The sequence below is a fragment of the Mytilus galloprovincialis genome, chromosome 9, assembly GCF_965363235.1.
Source record: "Mytilus galloprovincialis chromosome 9, xbMytGall1.hap1.1, whole genome shotgun sequence".
In the NCBI taxonomy this organism is placed as follows: domain Eukaryota; kingdom Metazoa; phylum Mollusca; class Bivalvia; order Mytilida; family Mytilidae; genus Mytilus; species Mytilus galloprovincialis.
The window spans coordinates 14,133,020-14,151,971 of NC_134846.1; the positions used below are offsets into that span (position 1 = coordinate 14,133,020).

An 18,952-nucleotide genomic window follows, 5' to 3' on the forward strand; every position below is an offset into this window, starting at 1 on the left:
AAAACGCATCACACGGTATAGCTGACTTATATAAATCCTGAAACCAAATTTCAGAAATCCTTGTATTGTAGTTCCTGAGAAAAATGTGACGAAAATTTTCAACTTGGCTATCATGTGTAAAATCATACAAGTGTTCGGTAAACAGGAAGTTTTCGAGTGATGAATCTGAAAACGCATCACACGGTATAGCTGACTTATATAAATCCTGAAACCAAATTTCAGAAATCCTTGTATTGTAGTTCCTGAGAAAAATGTGACGAAAATTTTCAACTTGGCTATCATGTGTAAAATCAGACAAGTGTTCGGTAAACAGGAAGTTGTCAAGTGATGAATCTGAAAACGCATCACACGGTGTGGCTGACATATATAAATGTTGATACCAAATTACAGAAAGGGTGGATGTGTAGTTCCTGAGAAAAATGTGACGAAAGTTTCATGGGACAGACTGACTGACGGACGGACTGATGGACGGACGGACTGATGGACTGATGGACTGACAGACAGAGGTAAAACAGTATACCCCCCCTTTTTTAAAGCGGGGGTATAAATATACACAGAAAAAATGACAATGACAACAACCACTGAATTACAGGCTCCTGACTTGGGACAGTCACACACATAATATAGCTGGGTAAAATTAGTCTGAGAGAGTACCAACACTCCACCTTAGTTCTTTTTGGGTTATATAACTCCTAACGTTGCAGCTTATGTATGCAAGCCTGGCTTTCAAATATGTAGATTTGATGATTTCTGATGAAGGTAAGTATAAACTACAGCTGTTTGTGAAAAAAGTCAATAAATAACGATTTAAAAAATAAATTTTAATATAAATATCGATCCCAACAAAAGTATACCACAAAAACAATTTGTTATAAAAGTGCAATAAATTACTAAATTCATTAAGAATTCATTACGCCCAAGTCATTCCAATTTAAAACCTATAGAAAATAATATTGCGTTGCTGAGCTCAGATAAATTCCAGTACCATACCATATGATCAAAAGGTTATACCTTAAGTAAGCTTAAGTGTGGGGGCTTCTGAAATTCAAAAAGAATCATTCAATTGGAGTTTTTAACAACTGGAATGCATGTTTAAAAACATTAAACAAAAGAAAATAAAGATCTGTCTGAACTTGTTTTGTGATACAAGCATCCAAAACTGTCTACTTTTAATATATACCAATATGGAGGATTGACTAAAATAGATGTTCCTTTACTCAAATTCTTTATTTACAGAAATCTTTGGTCTCGTACCATCTTTCCTGATTTCATTGCATACCAGATAAATTTTGTAAGAGAGACAACTCTGCATTTTCAAGTTAAATGTATATGTCAGTAAAATAAGATATGGTTCAGTACAACGGTTGGAATGAATGGACATTAAAGCTGTAATACTTACTGTATGAATCAAACTTTTAAAAACAAGTTCAAAACATGATTTCTTTAATACATTTGGTGTTCAAAACATTTTGTTTATAAATTATTTGAAGAAAAAGTTTTTTGTATTTGGTACAAGGAATATCCAACCAAAATGTTGTCTTTTATAATCTAATAAATGATTAAAACTTTTTAATTTTATTTCAACTAGAAAAACAACTAACTCAAGTTTGATCCTTTGACTTAAAACTGTAAATTTATCATTATTCATCAGATACCAGTTTTCATGCATTTTTATGACTTAAGATTTTCAATGAAGTATTAATTTTCTTTTGTCTTGTATGAAAAACTTTGACAAAACCACAAAATCAAATATCACGAAATATAATATATTTTTCTTCAAACTGAAAATAAAAAATCCACAGAAATAGTACATGTAATGGATTTCACAACTGTATAAAAATGTCTAATACTCAACACATCTTAAAAATTAAATGCATTCTGTCAAGTATAAACCATAGATTGTCCCAATATCAAATTTGTATATAAAATTATTCTAATCTTTGAAAAATAATTCTGTCAACTGTTTCATTGTATCTTCAGGTGATGTGACCTTATGACCTATTGTTCTTTCATCTGCATATATTTCATGGTCATTTCCTCCCTGAAAAAATAGATAAAATATCAAAAAATAATCCACTATCATATATATTTAAGAAGTCTATGAAAAATTCATTAAAGAAAGGAGAAGGGGCAATAAGGCCCTTATTTGGCACATAAATTACTGCAAATTTAAAAGTTATCATACATATTTTTAAATTACTGAAAAGTATCTAAGGTACAAGGTATTTAGGAAAACAAAACAATTTTTTACATTAAACAAGTTACCATGGCAACAAGTCGTGGCTATATTTGCATATTTTGTAAAATTTAGTGATTTGCTTTGGTTTTCATCAATTTTTTAGGTATATTTTAGTTTGAAAAAGTATGTGCGCACCCAAGAAACAACTTTTTATTTGGTGAGATTTTGTCAATAGTTATGATAAAGCTTCTGTCAAATTATTTTGTTGTTTCTTGGCTGCGCACAATGTTTCCACAAAAGAAATAAAGATAGAAAACAGCAAAAATTCTGTATTTTTCATCCTTTTTGTGAAAACAGTGCACATAATAACTTTTTTGTGACGTCATCACATTAAAATCTTCATGTTTTATATTTCTTGACCCTATTCATTTCTAAAAATTATGTGCCAATTTGAAAAAGTTAATAAACATTTTATTTTCTTGGGCCAAAACCAGGTCTTAATGCCCCCTACTCCTTTGATTGTTATGTCTGTAAATCTTAAAAAACAAAATGAGAATGTTTACCATATAAGAGAACTAGGTTTAACAACTTGGAATAATTGAATATTGCTTAATATCAATTGTCTTTATATAATTTAAATAGTGATAATAAACTGGCACAAATCTGATTTGTGATTAGGAAAGAATTGAAATTGAATAACTTCAGTTGATATCATTTGATAAAATATTCTCACTGCTTCTGAAACCTTTAAACATATTTTTCCAAGTTACAAGTGCATAAAAATCATCCTGATCCTGAGATCAAAACTTCTGCTTGACAGAAGAGATTCAACCATTGACAAGCTTCCTGACAACAATTATTCAGTGTTTAAACCAGTTTTGTACTTAGTTTTCTCAAATTTATCTTAATCAGTGATCATTCATGAAAAAAAACTAATAAATTTAAATAATGCACATTTAATGTTTTATAATTTATGATAAATTGTATTATAGAAAAAGACAAAATCTAATAATATCTAATAAATCTAAAAAATATATTGTTTGTATTTACTTACGGGATCAGTTTTATCACCAAAGAAATGTATAGTTTTATATCCTCCTTTTTCTATAAACTGTAAACAGAATGTTTTATCCCAGCCGACAGGGAATACATCAATACTGATCTGTCCTCCAATAGCAAACTTCAGTCCAGCATCTGGGAAATTAGCATATAAACTTTCTACAAACTTTTTTCTTATATTATGCTCCTGGAATATAATAAAATATTTATTCTAAACTCCTTTTGTGGAAAAAGAGTTGGTTGAAATACATAAATGAAATGACAAAATACAGTTTAAAATACACAATTATTTTTAACTGGCTAATATCATCAGTAGTATCCTAAATGGTATACATGTATCTTATATTTTATTAAGCATTTTTCTGCATATTATTGACATAATGCCATTTTCTTAATGTATACAGTGCATTCTATAAAATTCATGCATTTATCAAAACCTTTGGAACTCTACTGTGTTATGCTTTTAACAGATGTTTAGTACTGCTGATAAACCAGTGACTGTAATCTGGTTAACACGACTGTGTAAAAATAATTAAAAATAAAGCAGGGTAAAACTAACCTGGTCATAAGCTACAAATTCTTCTCTTTCTTTCTGTGAACAACTTCTACCAACAGGACATATATTTAACATGCTTGATCGAAATTCAACAAAAGTTCCCCTGAAAGATATCAAAATAAGTATTTACATACAAGTTAATTCTGTTGACCAAACATAAAAAATTTAACTTAATGCTGTATAGAAACTGTATAGATCTCAACAGACTTTTAGACAGATACAACCTGGGTGCATTCTATATCCATATCTTGTCTGCAATTTGAATAATTATATACTTCAAAGCACTCCAACATATCTAGAGTTAAACTCAGTATCTATAGACTGCTATAACAGGTTTCCAACTCCCTAAGGCAAAGTTTACCATAGATGAATATGGCTATTCTTTTAAGTTTTATTTTGGTCATACAGCTTCTACATACTTATACATTTCTCTTCTTCAATTTGTTTTAAGTATTCCTGATGAAGGTTAATCCAGAAAAGGGCTTCATATACTATATAATTCCAAATATTGCCAACCTAGGTGATTGTTTTATTAACTCATCCTGCCTGTAATGTATTTATCAAGTTCATTAAGCTAGAGTTTCTTATATAGTTTCTAATTTGTGTTACCAATATTGAATAATTACATTAGAGGTATATTTCATTATAATACTTTAATCTGATTGGCTAACTGCACATCACATGTTATTCCTTAAGCAATTGCATTACTCAATAAAACTTTTCATTCATGATAACACGTGGTCCCACAATAAAGTGCACAGGTGAATTAAATAAAACAATAATAAAAATCATTTTTTCATGATCATAGCTAAAAAAATGTAATTATAAGTATTGAATGCTTCTTTTTGTAACTTCATATGGTTGTAAAAGTGTTGACCAGGCGCACATTTTTAGAATGAAGCGCTTCCAATGAAGCGCTTCCGCGCTTCATACAAAATGTACTTCGGTCAATGCTTTTTCAACCCTATGAAGTTACAAAAAGAAGCATTCAATTCTTAAACAAATCAAAGATATTTGTTAGTAGAATTTCTTCATGTGGGTTCATTGTATCATATATAAGCATTTATAGATCATGCAATTGATCATGTTTTGTCTTAAATTAACTAAACCTTTGACAAACTTTGAAGAGCAAACCTTTTGGCTGGTAATGTTAATTCGGACATATATTTCAGAGCAAAATTGATCACTTTCTGTAGACATTCTTCTCCTTTACATTTAAGTATATTCTGAAAATACAAAATTATAATGAATTCTAACATGACGTACTTCAAACGCTTTGAGTACACACCTGTGGTAAAATTTCAATGTATTGCTTGGGCTGTTCGGGTCGTACTCCCACTTCATATGCTTTTTATGAATGAGCTACCCAACGTCATAGAATGATGACGTCAGAATATCAGCATTTTACAGAAAAATACACGCTTGTGAAACTGAAAATCATCACTAACAAGGAAACGTAAACAAACATTGCTAAAATGTGTTATATAAGCCAATTTTTGTATACTTATAAGACATGTAAGTAAAATTGTCATTTAGATTCATCCAAACCTATCTAAATATTTTTTTGTAAATAGTTTAAGCATGTCACTTATTCAGTTAGTTCCGTTCTTTAACGTCAATTTAATAGTGTGTTTATTTACGGAAATGGCAAATAATGCCTCCTCTTAGAGCGCTTTGATCCAAAACAATTGCCGTATTTGTCCTATTAGAATCGAAATAATTTTATGGGGCTTGAACATATATCGTTAATTTACCACGGGTTGTCTCTCTATGCCATTATTTTACCCCTCGCTATCGCTCAGGGTAAAATATTTGTCATAAAGGGCCAACCCATGGTAAAATCACGAAATATTTAAGCCCTCATGAATTATTTCTTAATTACAATCTGATTTTGTTGAGTAGTTCAACATAAATTTGTCAAATTATATCAATTTCCCTCTCAAATCTTATAGAATGTAATGTTAAGATGTTTCCAATCAATCTAGAAATTGACATGATTCATCAATGAAATGATAACGGCTAACAACAATTTAACTAAATAATGTTTTATCATCATATGAATATAAAGAGTGAAATTCAATAAAAATGTTGAAAGGAAAAATTAAGCAAAACGTTGTGGTAGAAAGTATTATTTTTTTCAAATTTTGTTTTCATATATTGCTTAACCCTTTCGCGGCGAGTGTATCCTTGAGGATACACAATGCGCAGGGTAGATGTATCCTTGAGGATACACGATGCGCAGGGCGAGTGTATCTTTCAGGATACATAAATATTGTCCCAATAAAAGCCGCATTTGCCGTTCTTAACAGTTGAAATCAATGTTTCAATTAAAATCTACGATATCTGAGGGTATTATTTCAGTTCTTCAACAGCATTAAAAACATCGTGAAAGGTAAATATATCAAATCGGAAAATTTTATTTTCTAAAATTAGAACCGGAAACACGTTTTGAGGTCATGTGGGGTTTCAAAATGGCTCCTCTCGATAACGAGGAGTGGAAGTACAGCTGTTTTCTGTGTTTTGATGAAGCCCACTGTAATTCTTAGGTAGTTTCAACTACCGTATATAATAAAAATAAATGGTTCCATATATCTTAAATAAATATGATAGCGATCTTTTTAAAGCCTGATCTATCACTTTGAAAACGAGTAGTCGTTCGTCGATTGACGGAGTTGTCTTTTCATCAATACAAATGGCGGTCGGAAACGAAAAGTCAAACGGTCAATTTATGAGAGATAAAAAGCTTCAGTTTTGCTATACACGATGTTTAAATGACAAAAACGAGTGATAAGATAAATAAGAAGACTCGGTAATAATGATTAGCTGAATATTATCCGTTTAAACACATTTTTAACGTAAACAAGTACATCCGAATGTCGACATTTTGGCAACATTGAGCTAACAAGGTAACAAAAATCGATCTTTCAAGCATTGTAAAGACATTATTCTTTGTTTTAATTTTAATTCACTAGGAAAATCTTGTACAGAGCAACCTTTTGAACTTCTGTATTAGTTGTTTAGGCGATCTGAGACTGCGTTCTCGAGTTACAGCACGTTTTTCAATTTGCAACTTTTCTTGAAGTACCGGTCACGAAATTAATTCAGGCCGGGGAATCTGAGCGTGCAAATTTGCCTCGGCCACAGAAACCCGCAGAAAAAATAAAATCAGTAGTGAAAGTGTTAAGCTTGAAAAATTCAGGGGGGAAAACAAAAAGCCTTGGTTCCTTTATAATCTTCATATATATATACATGTATATAATATATATCATGAAAGTAAAATGTTCACAGCATTAACAAATTTCTTCGAATTGTAAATTTGAGGGGAAAATGCATCTTTCATGTGCATTTATACATTCATAGATCTGTTTCATAGATTTTTAACCACTATATGTATGGAAATATAAGGGCTAAAAATACATATTTTTTTTATATACACATGAGTTTTGAAAAGGTGCCAAATTTAACAAAATGTTTAATAAAAATATGACATACATGTATGAAATGCTACACATTATGATACACTGCCTTAAAACAAGTTAGTTAAACGATGAATATTATTACCTCTTGTCCTACTTGTTAACTATTATGATACTCTGCCTTAAAACAAGTTAGTTAAAGGATGAATATTATTACCTCTTGTCCTACTTGTTAACCATTATGATACTCTGCCTTAAAACAAGTTAGTTAAACGATGAATATTATTACCTCTTGTCCTACTTGTTTACCATTATGATACTCTGCCTTAAAACAAGTTAGTTAAACGATGAATATTATTACCTCTTGTCCTACTTGTTAACCATTATGATACTCTGCCTTAAAACAAGTTAGTTAAACGATGAATATTATTACCTCTTGTCCTACTTGTTTACCATTATGATACTCTGCCTTAAAACAAGTTAGTTAAACGATGAATATTATTACCTCTTGTCCTACTTGTTAACCATTATGATACTCTGCCTTAAAACAAGTTAGTTAAACGATGAATATTATTACCTCTTGTCCTACTTGTTAACCATTATGATACTCTGCCTTAAAACAAGTTAGTTAAACGATGAATATTATTACCTCTTGTCCTACTTGTTTACCATTATGATAGGCTACAAGACCATTTTCAGCAAATAAATAGTCAAATTTCTGTGAAACTGGAAAGAAATAATCAGAATTAAATATTTATTATATACATATATACATTCAAGAACATCAACACAAATGTAATTATTTGATCCGCACTGTTCAAGCCCCTTAAAATAATGTGTCTCAATTTTTTTTTTAGTGTGTTTGGAAAAGAGATTTGTCACTTTTTTTTCTTGAAAAATCTATACATTACAAGGAAACCAAAATGTCAAACATCTTTGATCTGTAACATTAATACATAAAATGTAGAATGAAAATGAGGAATGTGTCAAAGAGAAAACAACCTGACTAAAGAACAGAAAACAGCCAAAGGCCACCACCAATGCATATGCAAAGGGTCTTAAACAAAGCAAGAAAATCCAGCACCTGGAGGCATGCTTCAGCTAGCCCTTAAACAAAAATGTAAACTAGGTCAGTGATAATGGATGTCATGCTAAAAATTGTTTATATGCCACACCTCGTTTTTCTAAAATTTATAATGAAAATATATTTTTTTTTGTAGATTTCAATAACTTTCATTGACTTTGTGGTGGAGTTTTTTGCACAATGTTGTTTTTTTTTAACTCCCACAAAAGTTTTTAATTTTTACTTTACCATGGTTATCAGGAGTAGAACCCATCTGTTCGGCTATTTTCACAAGGTCTGAACCTCCTACTAAGGCAACTGGTACTTTCTGTTTTAACTTTAACAAAAATTCCTGCATTTCTGGACATATTTCCTATAAGTAAAACATCATAAAATGATAACATTCATTGGCACTGAAATACATACACTATGTAATTCAAAACATTTACGTAAAACAAATGATGAAATGTTAAATTAAGTGTCCAAAACTGCCAGATAAAATATGACAACAATTACAATAATTTAATTTTGGATGTAATCTTCTGATTGGCTGACGTTGTTATATTTATCAGCTCATAGACATAATTTAGTCATGTGACTGTGACGTAATCAATGTTTTTTCATAGTTTGCACTGGTTGAAAATGGAATTTAGAATTAAATTATAACAAATGACTGTAATATTTTTTCCGTCTATTCGAAATAACTTTAAAAATGTGGTGCTCACTTTAAAATAACCCACTACATAGGTTATTCAGTGTGCACCACATTTTTGATGTTATTTCTTCATAGACAGAAAAAAAATTACAGTCATTCCTTAAATATTTTTTATTTTGCTTATGAGCATGTTATACATGTAATTACATTAAAGAGGGGAAATGTAACAATTATATCAACAAGTAAAAATTCCTTGGAAAAATGAATTTAAAATAAATTACAAAATATCAATTACTTTAAAGGGGCACTAGCTGTCAAATTCATGGTCACCGATTTGACTCAAATTCTCATATTTGATTTATAACAATGTAAATATTTATCCAAACTATCAAAAGTTTAAAATACACAGTTTACAGAGCATGGGGTAGATTATATATAGGTTCGTTTCGTGTGTGTATTTTAGTCCAGACGCCATCTAATTACCTATCGATTTGACCTCAGATGACCATATAAGCGATGTAAACATAAATAAAGATATCAATAGATTAAACCAATACATGCAATTGGATTTTTATAGGTCTGTTTGATTTTATTTTATAGATTAAAAATAGATGTTTCTCATTGTTTTTTAACCGTATAAGAATGATTTTATGTGCATCGAATTAGTAATCAAATGATTTACCGTAGTTTCACTTTCATTGTTGACATTTTTTCTCCTTTAAATAACCAGTACATGTACAATGCATGCGTTGTCAATCTCTAGCTAGGGGTTAAATTCAAGTTCACATGAATACGGATTTAAAGAGGTCGACTCATTCACTTGCAAGTGAATTGCTAATTATCAATGTTTCTTAGCGTAATTTGATAAAATTGAACCTTTTTGGCTGCAAAAATCAAATTGTTATTTCACTTTTTCACTTTCATTATTGATTGAACAGAAAAAAACAAACTTTAGATTTTTTTATATATATCTCGTAGCTAGTGCCCCTTTAAATGTTGATAAAAATATATGGCTTCACTTCATGTGAAAACAGATTGAACCTTTTGTTTTTTATTAAGAATTTCTAGTAAACTTATTATATGTATATAACCAGAAACATACAAAATTTTGTAATTTATTTTTTTTCTTGACTATGTTGTTCCAGTGTGAACTTCATAAAACATGTTGTGATATTACCTGAAGAAGGTAACTAACAAGTAAAAATATATCTTGACTCTATCACAATATAGTATTCTGATATAAAATAAGAAGATGTGGTACGATTGCCAATGAGATAACTCTCCGCAAGAGACAAATAGACACAGAAATTAACAACTATATGCATGTAGGTCACTCTAAGGTCTTCAACAACAAATAGATAGGAAGATGTAGTATGAGTGCCAATGAGAAAACTCTCCATCCAAATAACAATTTATAAAAGTAAAAAAGCTCATTCCACATAGTTAGCTATACATGTAGGTCACTCTAAGGTCTTCAACAACGAACAAAGCCCATTCCAACACAGGGGCTTGTTTAGTGGGTCAGACGAGGTTTTACTGTCAATGGCGATTGCTATCTTATATAAAATACCGATCGCCATTGACAGTAAAACCTCGTCTGACCCACTAAACAAGCCCCTGTGCTCCTACATGTATATAGCTCCTAAAATAAAAGGGGGGGTGCAGAAATTGAGCCATACTAAAGATCCGTCTTATGTATGGAAAACATTAATTATTTGTTTTTTTTACTGTAAGTTTATATATTATGAATTATGAATGATTTTGGATAATAAATACCAACATAATCATAGATAAACAAGTCCAAACATCCGGCTTGCCGGCTGACGCAACACCATAAAACATAGTTTTCCACTGTCTGATTAAAAAATGGTAGTGATGATAAACAATGAACCGAATTAAGAGAAATGTATGATAATATTGCTTATCGATTAACCTGTCTTGCTGCGGTCAAAGTTCCATCAACATCAAAAACACAGATAGTTGACGTGTCTCGTTGGTTTCCAGCCATGTTTATCTAGAGTTATCTCCACTTGTAATATTTTAAAACTGCCCAAATGCGGATAACATTTCCGTAAAATATAGAAAAAAATAATTAACCGAAATTTTTAAGTTTCCGTAATAAGGGCAATGAGACTATATATAAAAACATAATCCTTTACAGGTTTACGTGGATGATTTGCAATTCAATGATTGTTGTTTTTAAAAGTTGTGAAAGTGCGGCATATTTCCTAGAATTTAACGTGATTAATTTTTATGTCATAATGATTCTAAAAATATAATGGATATACAATTCCTTGGGATATATTAGTCATTGTTAGTTGATGTACCAAATATTTCAGATTTTTTTCTATTTCTTATCAAAATTTTGTGTATGTATTACCGGTCAAATTTTAATAACAGTATATAAAACAACGATCACATGTAAAATTTATTTTTATTTCAGGAAAATGTATACTATTCCAAGATTATTTCAACCATATCTTTATAAATTTATAAAGGTTTTTTTAAGGACACAGGGGAAATATGGGTGAAAATAATCATTATAGTGTCTCAACATGTAAGCATGATTACCATAAACACAATTCTCATATTCTACACACTGAAAACTCAAAATTAACAAATCATGTTTAATTTTGGCACAAAAAAACATTCAGTTTGACAATAAGTTACATAACAAACAAAACGCCAGAACCAGTTCAAAGTAGAAAATGCGGTTAGTCGAAGTTACATTTTATACAATGGAAAAATTGCAATCTTGAGGGTAGAGTTCATCAAGTTGGTTCAATAAATGTCTACTGATGATAGTTTTTAACAACTTTATTAATTACTTTGTTGTGAATGCTAGTATGACAAAATCTTGTTAACATATTTGTATATTCTCTATACAGTAACGGGTTCTAGATTAGTTAACTTACGTCAGTTGTACTGTGTCGGTGAAATAACCTTGTGCTAGATTTACATTATGGAAGGAAACAGTTTTATATTTACAAAGCAAAGTAAAAAATAATAAATATTTTGTAAATTTTCTTATTTTACAAAAATTAAGATTGAAATGAGAAAACAAATCTTAGTGTGTGTAATATTCATTTGATATGCATGAGAGAAGAAAGTTTTTAAATGAACGAACCTTTTTTACATAGAAGGCGTTGGCGTTTTGAATAATAACAATACGGAGATGGTTGAATTTCATTTTTGCGTGCACTTTTCATTGATAAAGTCTTAATTCGGTCACTAGGCATATTTTGAATTGGGCGTCAAAGGTTAAGAAGTGTTACCATGCACATATAAATGTATGACGTAGTTTATTAACTTGTCATGATTGTCCTTGTACTGAAGAACATATACTTCTGTGGCACCAACATCTAAGGTCTTGTTTGGTTGATAATGTGACCTAGTTTGTATTACTACAGAAACTTTATTGTAATGATGTTTCCCATACTAGTTGTAATTTTTGTCGAGTGCTATACAACCTCAGTATCAGGAACATGTTGTGTACCTCCTGTTTTCCAAACAGAAATGGATGTAACCGGTGGCTTGATTAATTTACAGACAAACCATAAAGAGTTCTATGACGTAATTATTATATTTTTTTTATCTTTAACTTCAAAACTTACAAAAACTAGGTTATTGGTTCGAAGGCTGTATTGCAAAAGCCACTCTCTATAAAAGACATACAGATACATACTTTAGTTCCTTTACAAATGTGATTTGACAATTTTTTTAGAATCCAAAAAATAAAAATATGCCGGCTGCCAATGAGACAATTCTCCAACAGAGATCAAATGATGTAAAATATTAGCCAGTTGATTTGACCAGAGACATGGATATAATGTAGAAAGCGGCGTCATTGTTTTGCTCTTGGCATTGAAAGGCGAGCGCCCCGGAATTATATGTTATACATTAGTAAACAATACCCCTATTTTCGTTTGATTTATGAAAAGAAATATACCCGAAAAGGGATTTAACGTCATGTTGAAAACATTTCATTCGTAATCATGACTATACTAAATGTAATAATAAGAAGATGTGGTATAATTGCTACTGAGACAACTCTCCACAATGGACAAAATGACACAGAAACAAACAACAATAGGACAAGACTATCATTTGCCGTTTGGGGCCCTTTATAGCTTGATGTTCGGTGTGGGCCAAGGCTCCGTGTTTAATACCATAATTTGACCTATAATGGTTTACTTTTACAAATTGTGACTTGGATGGAGAGTTGTGTCATTGGCACTCATATAACTTATCTTCACAATAAAGAAAAGGCCTAGGTTTTTTCTTTCTTAAATTTGAACATTTATTATATGTCAAACATTTATTATATGTCAAACATTTATTATATGTCAAACATTTATTAGTCAAACATTTATTATATGTCTAAATTTCGAATTAAGTCTTTTTTCAAAGTTGAATAATGCAAAATTGGGAATATATATAAGTACGTCCGAGCCACTAATGAAGCCCAGGTGGTCGTGTAGCCTAGCGGGACGGCTACAGTGCAGGCGATTTGGTGTCACGACAGTAGCATGGGTTCGAATCCCGGCGAGGGAAGAAAAAAAAATTGCGAAAGCAAATTTACAGATCTAACATTGTTGGGTTGATGTTTAGACGAGTTGTATATAGTTTTCAATTTAGACTCGTATATATATATATACACATTAGTTGTTTAGCATGGACTAGCCTAATGTTCTGGAAGTTTACGAGATGTTAATAAAAGGTAAAAAGATACCATAGGCAAAAATAATTTTTTTTATAAAACTATAAGCTCAAAAAGACAGATACCAAATTGAATATAGCCATAAGATGAAAAACGAAGGTACAACAGTCCATAAAACGCCATATAGAACACGAATGATTAGGTAACATGAACCTAATGATATAAGAGCAAAGTCGTGCTATCAAAAGTATACATAAGTATTTCCTTGAGTCATGGTGCAGTATGAATGCATGAACGGACTGTACTATCATGTATGTACTGTACCTAATGCGGGGTTCACACATTACCGATTATTGCTCCCGTTTGAAATCAGACAGCGATACGACACGAAAAGTGAAAAAGTCGGATTAGTATCCTCAATTATCTGGAATGTCCTAATATTGTCTGAACGCAGTCGTTTTAGTTCGTAACAGATTCCTACTGGTCGGGAAGGGTCCGAATAGTTCGGCAAAGCATCCCGACAGTTAGGTGCGTCCCGTAACATTCGGGGAAACTCAGTCGATTTTGTCTAGTCGGATTACAATCGTGCCTATGTCTTGACAGATTCTGCTGTATCGGATCGAATTCCTAACAATGTTCTGTGTATTCGGGACGGTTTCCTGTGGAACGGGAATGATCTGGAGAAATTTTTCATTGCTGTTTTTCTGCCGATTGAGTCCAGATTGCATCCAGATCTTGTCGATTGCAAACGTTTTTGCCGAAACCGGTCCGAAACAGTCCCGTTATTAATTCGAAATTCGTCAATGATACCCACGTTAGAGTCCCGACAATTACATAATACACTACGACTGAGACCAGACAAAGCCGTTTGCAATGCGATAGAGCAGACCGTGATAGGATTACGTTCCGACAGTACCTGATCATCCCGAGTATGTCGACAGTTTACGAACGGATAACTTCCTTCAGCGTCGGTTCACTGTCTTGTCACTATCTGATCTCTGTCGGATAACATTCGGTAGAATCGGGGCGCAGTCGTGACAGACTCGGTCGAATTTTTCCTGGCGAAAGATACAAATCGGGTTCGGAGCGGATTTAGAACGGGATTTTTGGGATAAATTCGCTTGGAAACGGTTGAATATCGACGCTTCCTGAACAATATCTAATTGTTGTCGTGATTAAATTATTTTTTTTACAAATTTTAATTAAAGTTTGAATTTCCATCCACGATTCATAGGATCTTGATCAGACTTTTAATAAGTTTTAATCGGGAATGGTCCTGTCAAGGACGGCAGTAAAAATCGTGAATGTGTGATCCCAGCTTAAGATCCTGCTAGAACACACTTTAAATTTTCTAAACGCATAATTTGTCCCGTTTGGATGCCCTAGTCTGGATAATATCTAGGCTCTACAATATTTATTTGTTTTCAGAGAAGAGTCCATTTGTACTTTGATTATCACAGAAGAATGACAAGAACTGATACGATTGTAACCTTGAGTGAGAATATGACCTTTACACACACTGAGATTGTGGATTATCACCATGTAAGGACATGACCTTTACCCTACTTGTGGATAAAACATCGTATAAGATAAGACAAATTTAAAGTTCATTAATTTTAGCTATTCTGAAACACAATAAGGCAAAGGCCTAAGTGTTTTCTTTCTTAAATTTGAACATTTATTATATGTGATTTTTCAAAGTTGATTAATGCAAAATTAAGAACAATGAGTTGTTTGTACCCACGATGACACGAACAAAGGGTATCTTTTTTTTGGAACCGCAAACATAGAGCACATGCCACTTTGTACCAACTAGATAATTAAAAGCAATGTTGAAGAGCCCCATTAAAACATGTTGTAATGGTACTTGCACGTGCTCTCTTTTCACACAAACATACAAAAAAATAATAATTTCGTAAACAAAATTCCATTTTCGTAGAAAAATTGGTAATGTGCTATTTTCCCCTCCAAAATTCAATAATTTGTCTCATATAAAACAAAAATTGTGAAATGAGACTACATTGCAGCTCTGAGAGACACTCTGTCGATTATATTTTTTATTTAAGAATTGCAAAAAGAGTGTTTCAGCAATGCATATATTACATCAATTATCTTTGCGATAGAATGCACATCTCCTTTAAACTTCTTTTATGTACAGTACTGGTCGTTATCTTCATTATTAAAGAACAATGCTCGAATTTGTATACCATTATATGTATGTAATAAGAGTAATGACATATTTCAGGGTAAAAGTTATAAAATAGATATGGGACGATGTTCTGTAGAGCAACTGACGGTACCAATACAAGATCAATGTATACCAAGTAAGTTAAAACTATTAGAGATAAGTTCTGATATCATTCAGTAGGAAATTACTGATAAGATGAAGAACTATAGAGCAGTACTAGAAATTTTGAAGAAAGTATAGAAGTAATATATCACCGAGTATAGTACAAGTAGCAACAGTTAGTATTAGTAGAATAAGTAGTAGTAGTAAAAGTTTCAGTCAACATAGACGTTTATTGTTGTAGTAGAATATCAAGAACGACCACTGAAGTACATGATAAGGTCTACCTTGACATAACTGTAAGACATGCCTCAAGTTCATTGTTTAAGATATTAAAGCAGTGTTTCATGTTGAATCGAAATAATTCCTTTGTTATCAACGGAGTTGGATTTGATTGATAACTGATTTACAGCAAATATAGCATCGCTTCTTTACGTATACCAAATCACAACATAAAAATTTCATGAAAATAACTGAATAGTAGCAATGAAAACTATTTAGATATTTGTATATAATATTTTTCCAATCATTAACAGAAGATGCACAACTGATTGCGCAACGATCAATTGGGCCGCCGGATAACAATTTAGAAGTTCAGATCTGGAAATACGTGATACCCAGTACCAATATGACAGTTGTGCGCTCTGTAACTACACCAGATTGCTGGCCGGTTTCACAGATTGAGTATGGAACATTCGAAGGAGGTACAGCAAATATTTCAATTTGTATTACATTCATACCAGTTAGCTAGCTGCTGAACAAGTCCAGAAGACAACTGTCTTACAATTTTCTCCATATAATAATATTATCATGCCGCATGTGTGCGCCTGTTCTATGTCAGGAGCCTCTGGCAATTGTTAGTCTTGTATGATTTTAAATTTTAGTTCATTTATATGTTTTGGAGTTTAGTATGACGTCCATTATCACTAACCTAGTAAACCTTTTTGTTTATGGGGCCAGTTGAAACACGCTTCCGGTTGTTGGATTTTCTCGCTGGTTTGAAGACTCATTGGTGGCCTTATGCTGTTTTCTATTCTTTGATCGGGTTGTTGTCTCTTTGACACATTCCCCTTTTCAATTCTCAATTTTAAATTTAAAGTATGTCTTAATAATGATAATACTGTGCGTAATCGTTAAAATATTGAACAACACATCGTTGATTGAGTCCATAGTAATGCAACAATACATTTTCTCTATGTTACAGTCACGGAAATTAAGGATGCAGAGTTCGGTATTTTTGTTATTTTACTTTTTATTTGTTGTTTCTTTTTTATATGACATATTTCTAAGCAGTTACTTTATACATATTTATGTCTAATGTCTGCTACATTCGATGATTCATTTTACTTTTTAGGTTACACAGCTATGTCATATACTACAGCAGATATCAGTATACACCCATACTCTGAGTCAGTGATGACTCGACCAAAACATTGCCAATGGTAAGTAAAAGTTAAACTTACTGTTTTATATTTTCTCTTAAACTTCTTATGTACAACAGAAACAGTAATTTCAAGAAATGGCACATTTGCCAAAAAAGGTTCAATTTGGAGTATGATAAGCCACAATTATAACAGATATGTTACTGCGGATTCATTTATTTTCGTGGATATTTAATTTCGTGAATTTGGCAAATTCAGCATACACTCCGTTGAACATTTAAATTCGCGATTCCCTTGTTCCCACGAAATCCACGAAAATTGGTGTTCAACGAATATTGATGAATCCGAATAATTATATAATAATATAAAAATAGCTCTTTGCATACACATATTCATAGACGGGTTTGTCTGTCCTGTTCGAACTCTAGACTCTTTCCCTGCAGAGATCCCCTTTTAGTTGTCCAACTTTTTTTTTTTGATTTATACATATATCTATTACTGTCAGTGAACATTACTAACTGAAGGGACTTTCCGTTTGAAATTTTACTCGGATTTCGAAATTTTTAGTTATTTTACTTTCATTGTGTTTGTTAATTCATGTTTTCTTCTATCAATTTTCAGATACGTTCAGGATTATCAAGAACTGTTATAGGGCCAAGTTATGTTTAAAATATAAAATATATTGTGTAAATCGTTGAGATTATTATATCATTATATAAAGAAGTCATCGCATTATGATGACGAATATACTCAAAGAGGAGGGAAAATAGCGAGTAGTAAGATCATTGAAGAGGAATGCAATTTGTAAACAAGTATCCTTTTATGGTGAAATATGAGGGGGAAAAAAATTGTTTATGGATATTAAAGAAAAGAACATGCAATAATGTTTAAAAATAGTTCCTAAGATACACTTCATTTCAACTCTGTTGGATATTTGTCTCATTGGCAATCATATCACTTATCAAATTAAAGTAACAGATAACCATACACAGAAATAATATATTGACTTTGACCAATGCTATATAATTGTTGTGTTTGTACTTATGTTGAATAGCTTCTGATGTTAATGTGACATTAGATATTGTCTGATGATTTTTTTTTATTGTACATATTTGAATAAAATATTACGGAAAGAAAAGTAATTCATTTACAGTGACCACTATTTCCCCGATGGTATCACTAGCCCAGTAGTCAGCACTTCTGTGTTGACTTGAGTTATCATCGATATGTTCATAATTATAAATTAACTGTTTACACAACTTTGAATTTTTGAAAATCTACGGCTTTTCTACCTCAGGAATAGATTACATTAGCTGTATTTGGCAAAACTTTTAGGAATTTGTGGTCCTCAATGCTCTTCAACTTCGTACTTTATTTGGCCTTTTAAACACTTTTTGAGTCGAGCGTCACTGATGAGTCTTATGTAGACGAAACGCGCGTCTGGCGTAAATATAAACTTGTAATCCTGGTATCTATGATGAGTTTACTTACAATTTATCAAAGAATTTCAAAATAACTTAAACTATGACCATTTCAGCAGGCAAGATATTTAGACATGTGCACTTTTGTTGCTATTGATATTGACCAAAAGGACACCCAAACAATAGTCGAATCCATCTGTGGTCAACTTTGCCTGAATAAGTTGAAACCTTATTTTTTTCTTTAATTTGAAATTTATAAACGGTCAATTTTAGA

General features: G+C 31.6%; 2 protein-coding genes across 3 annotated transcripts; one reads left to right on the top strand and one right to left on the bottom strand.

Annotated features, from left to right (window-relative positions):
• Positions 1-806: 806 nt before the first annotated feature.
• On the bottom strand, positions 807-10,990 carry LOC143044474 (phosphomannomutase 2-like). Its single transcript, XM_076216514.1, has 7 exons — positions 10,862-10,990; positions 8,523-8,646; positions 7,860-7,936; positions 4,929-5,020; positions 3,798-3,897; positions 3,234-3,425; positions 807-2,041 (listed from the first exon to the last, which is right to left on the bottom strand). The coding sequence occupies exons 1-7, from the start codon at positions 10,934-10,936 to the stop codon at positions 1,934-1,936; spliced, it is 768 nt and encodes a 255-aa protein (XP_076072629.1). The 5' UTR covers positions 10,937-10,990; the 3' UTR covers positions 807-1,933.
• Positions 10,991-12,262: 1,272 nt separating this feature from the next.
• LOC143044475 (mammalian ependymin-related protein 1-like) lies at positions 12,263-18,395 on the top strand. Of its 2 annotated transcripts, none has more exons than XM_076216515.1 (6): positions 12,263-12,501; positions 15,017-15,130; positions 15,834-15,912; positions 16,412-16,579; positions 17,230-17,317; positions 17,879-18,395. In XM_076216515.1, coding segments are annotated over exons 1-6 (600 nt in total). In that variant the 5' UTR covers positions 12,263-12,351; the 3' UTR covers positions 17,880-18,395. The 2 variants fall into 2 exon arrangements, with proteins under 2 accessions (XP_076072630.1, XP_076072632.1); XM_076216517.1 differs by lacking the exon at positions 12,263-12,501 and adding an exon at positions 14,036-14,116.
• The last annotated feature ends 557 nt before the right edge of the window (positions 18,396-18,952 follow it).

What these genes read in the sequence shown, in the direction of transcription:
- LOC143044474 (XM_076216514.1), bottom strand. Translation starts at nt 10,936, where the DNA reads ATGGCTGGAAACCAACGAGACACGTCAACTATCTGTGTTTTTGATGTT. An exon ending in TTCTACTCCTGATAACCATG is followed by an intron (nt 7,937 to 8,522) that starts GTAAAGTAAAAA and finishes ATTTCTTTCCAG; the next exon opens with TTTCACAGAAATTTGACTAT. An exon ending in TTGGTGATAAAACTGATCCC is followed by an intron (nt 2,042 to 3,233) that starts GTAAGTAAATAC and finishes CTATTTTTTCAG; the next exon opens with GGAGGAAATGACCATGAAAT.
- LOC143044475 (XM_076216515.1), top strand. Translation starts at nt 12,352, where the DNA reads ATGATGTTTCCCATACTAGTTGTAATTTTTGTCGAGTGCTATACAACC. An exon ending in ACAAGATCAATGTATACCAA is followed by an intron (nt 15,913 to 16,411) that starts GTAAGTTAAAAC and finishes AATCATTAACAG; the next exon opens with AAGATGCACAACTGATTGCG. An exon ending in GTATGGAACATTCGAAGGAG is followed by an intron (nt 16,580 to 17,229) that starts GTACAGCAAATA and finishes TTTACTTTTTAG; the next exon opens with GTTACACAGCTATGTCATAT.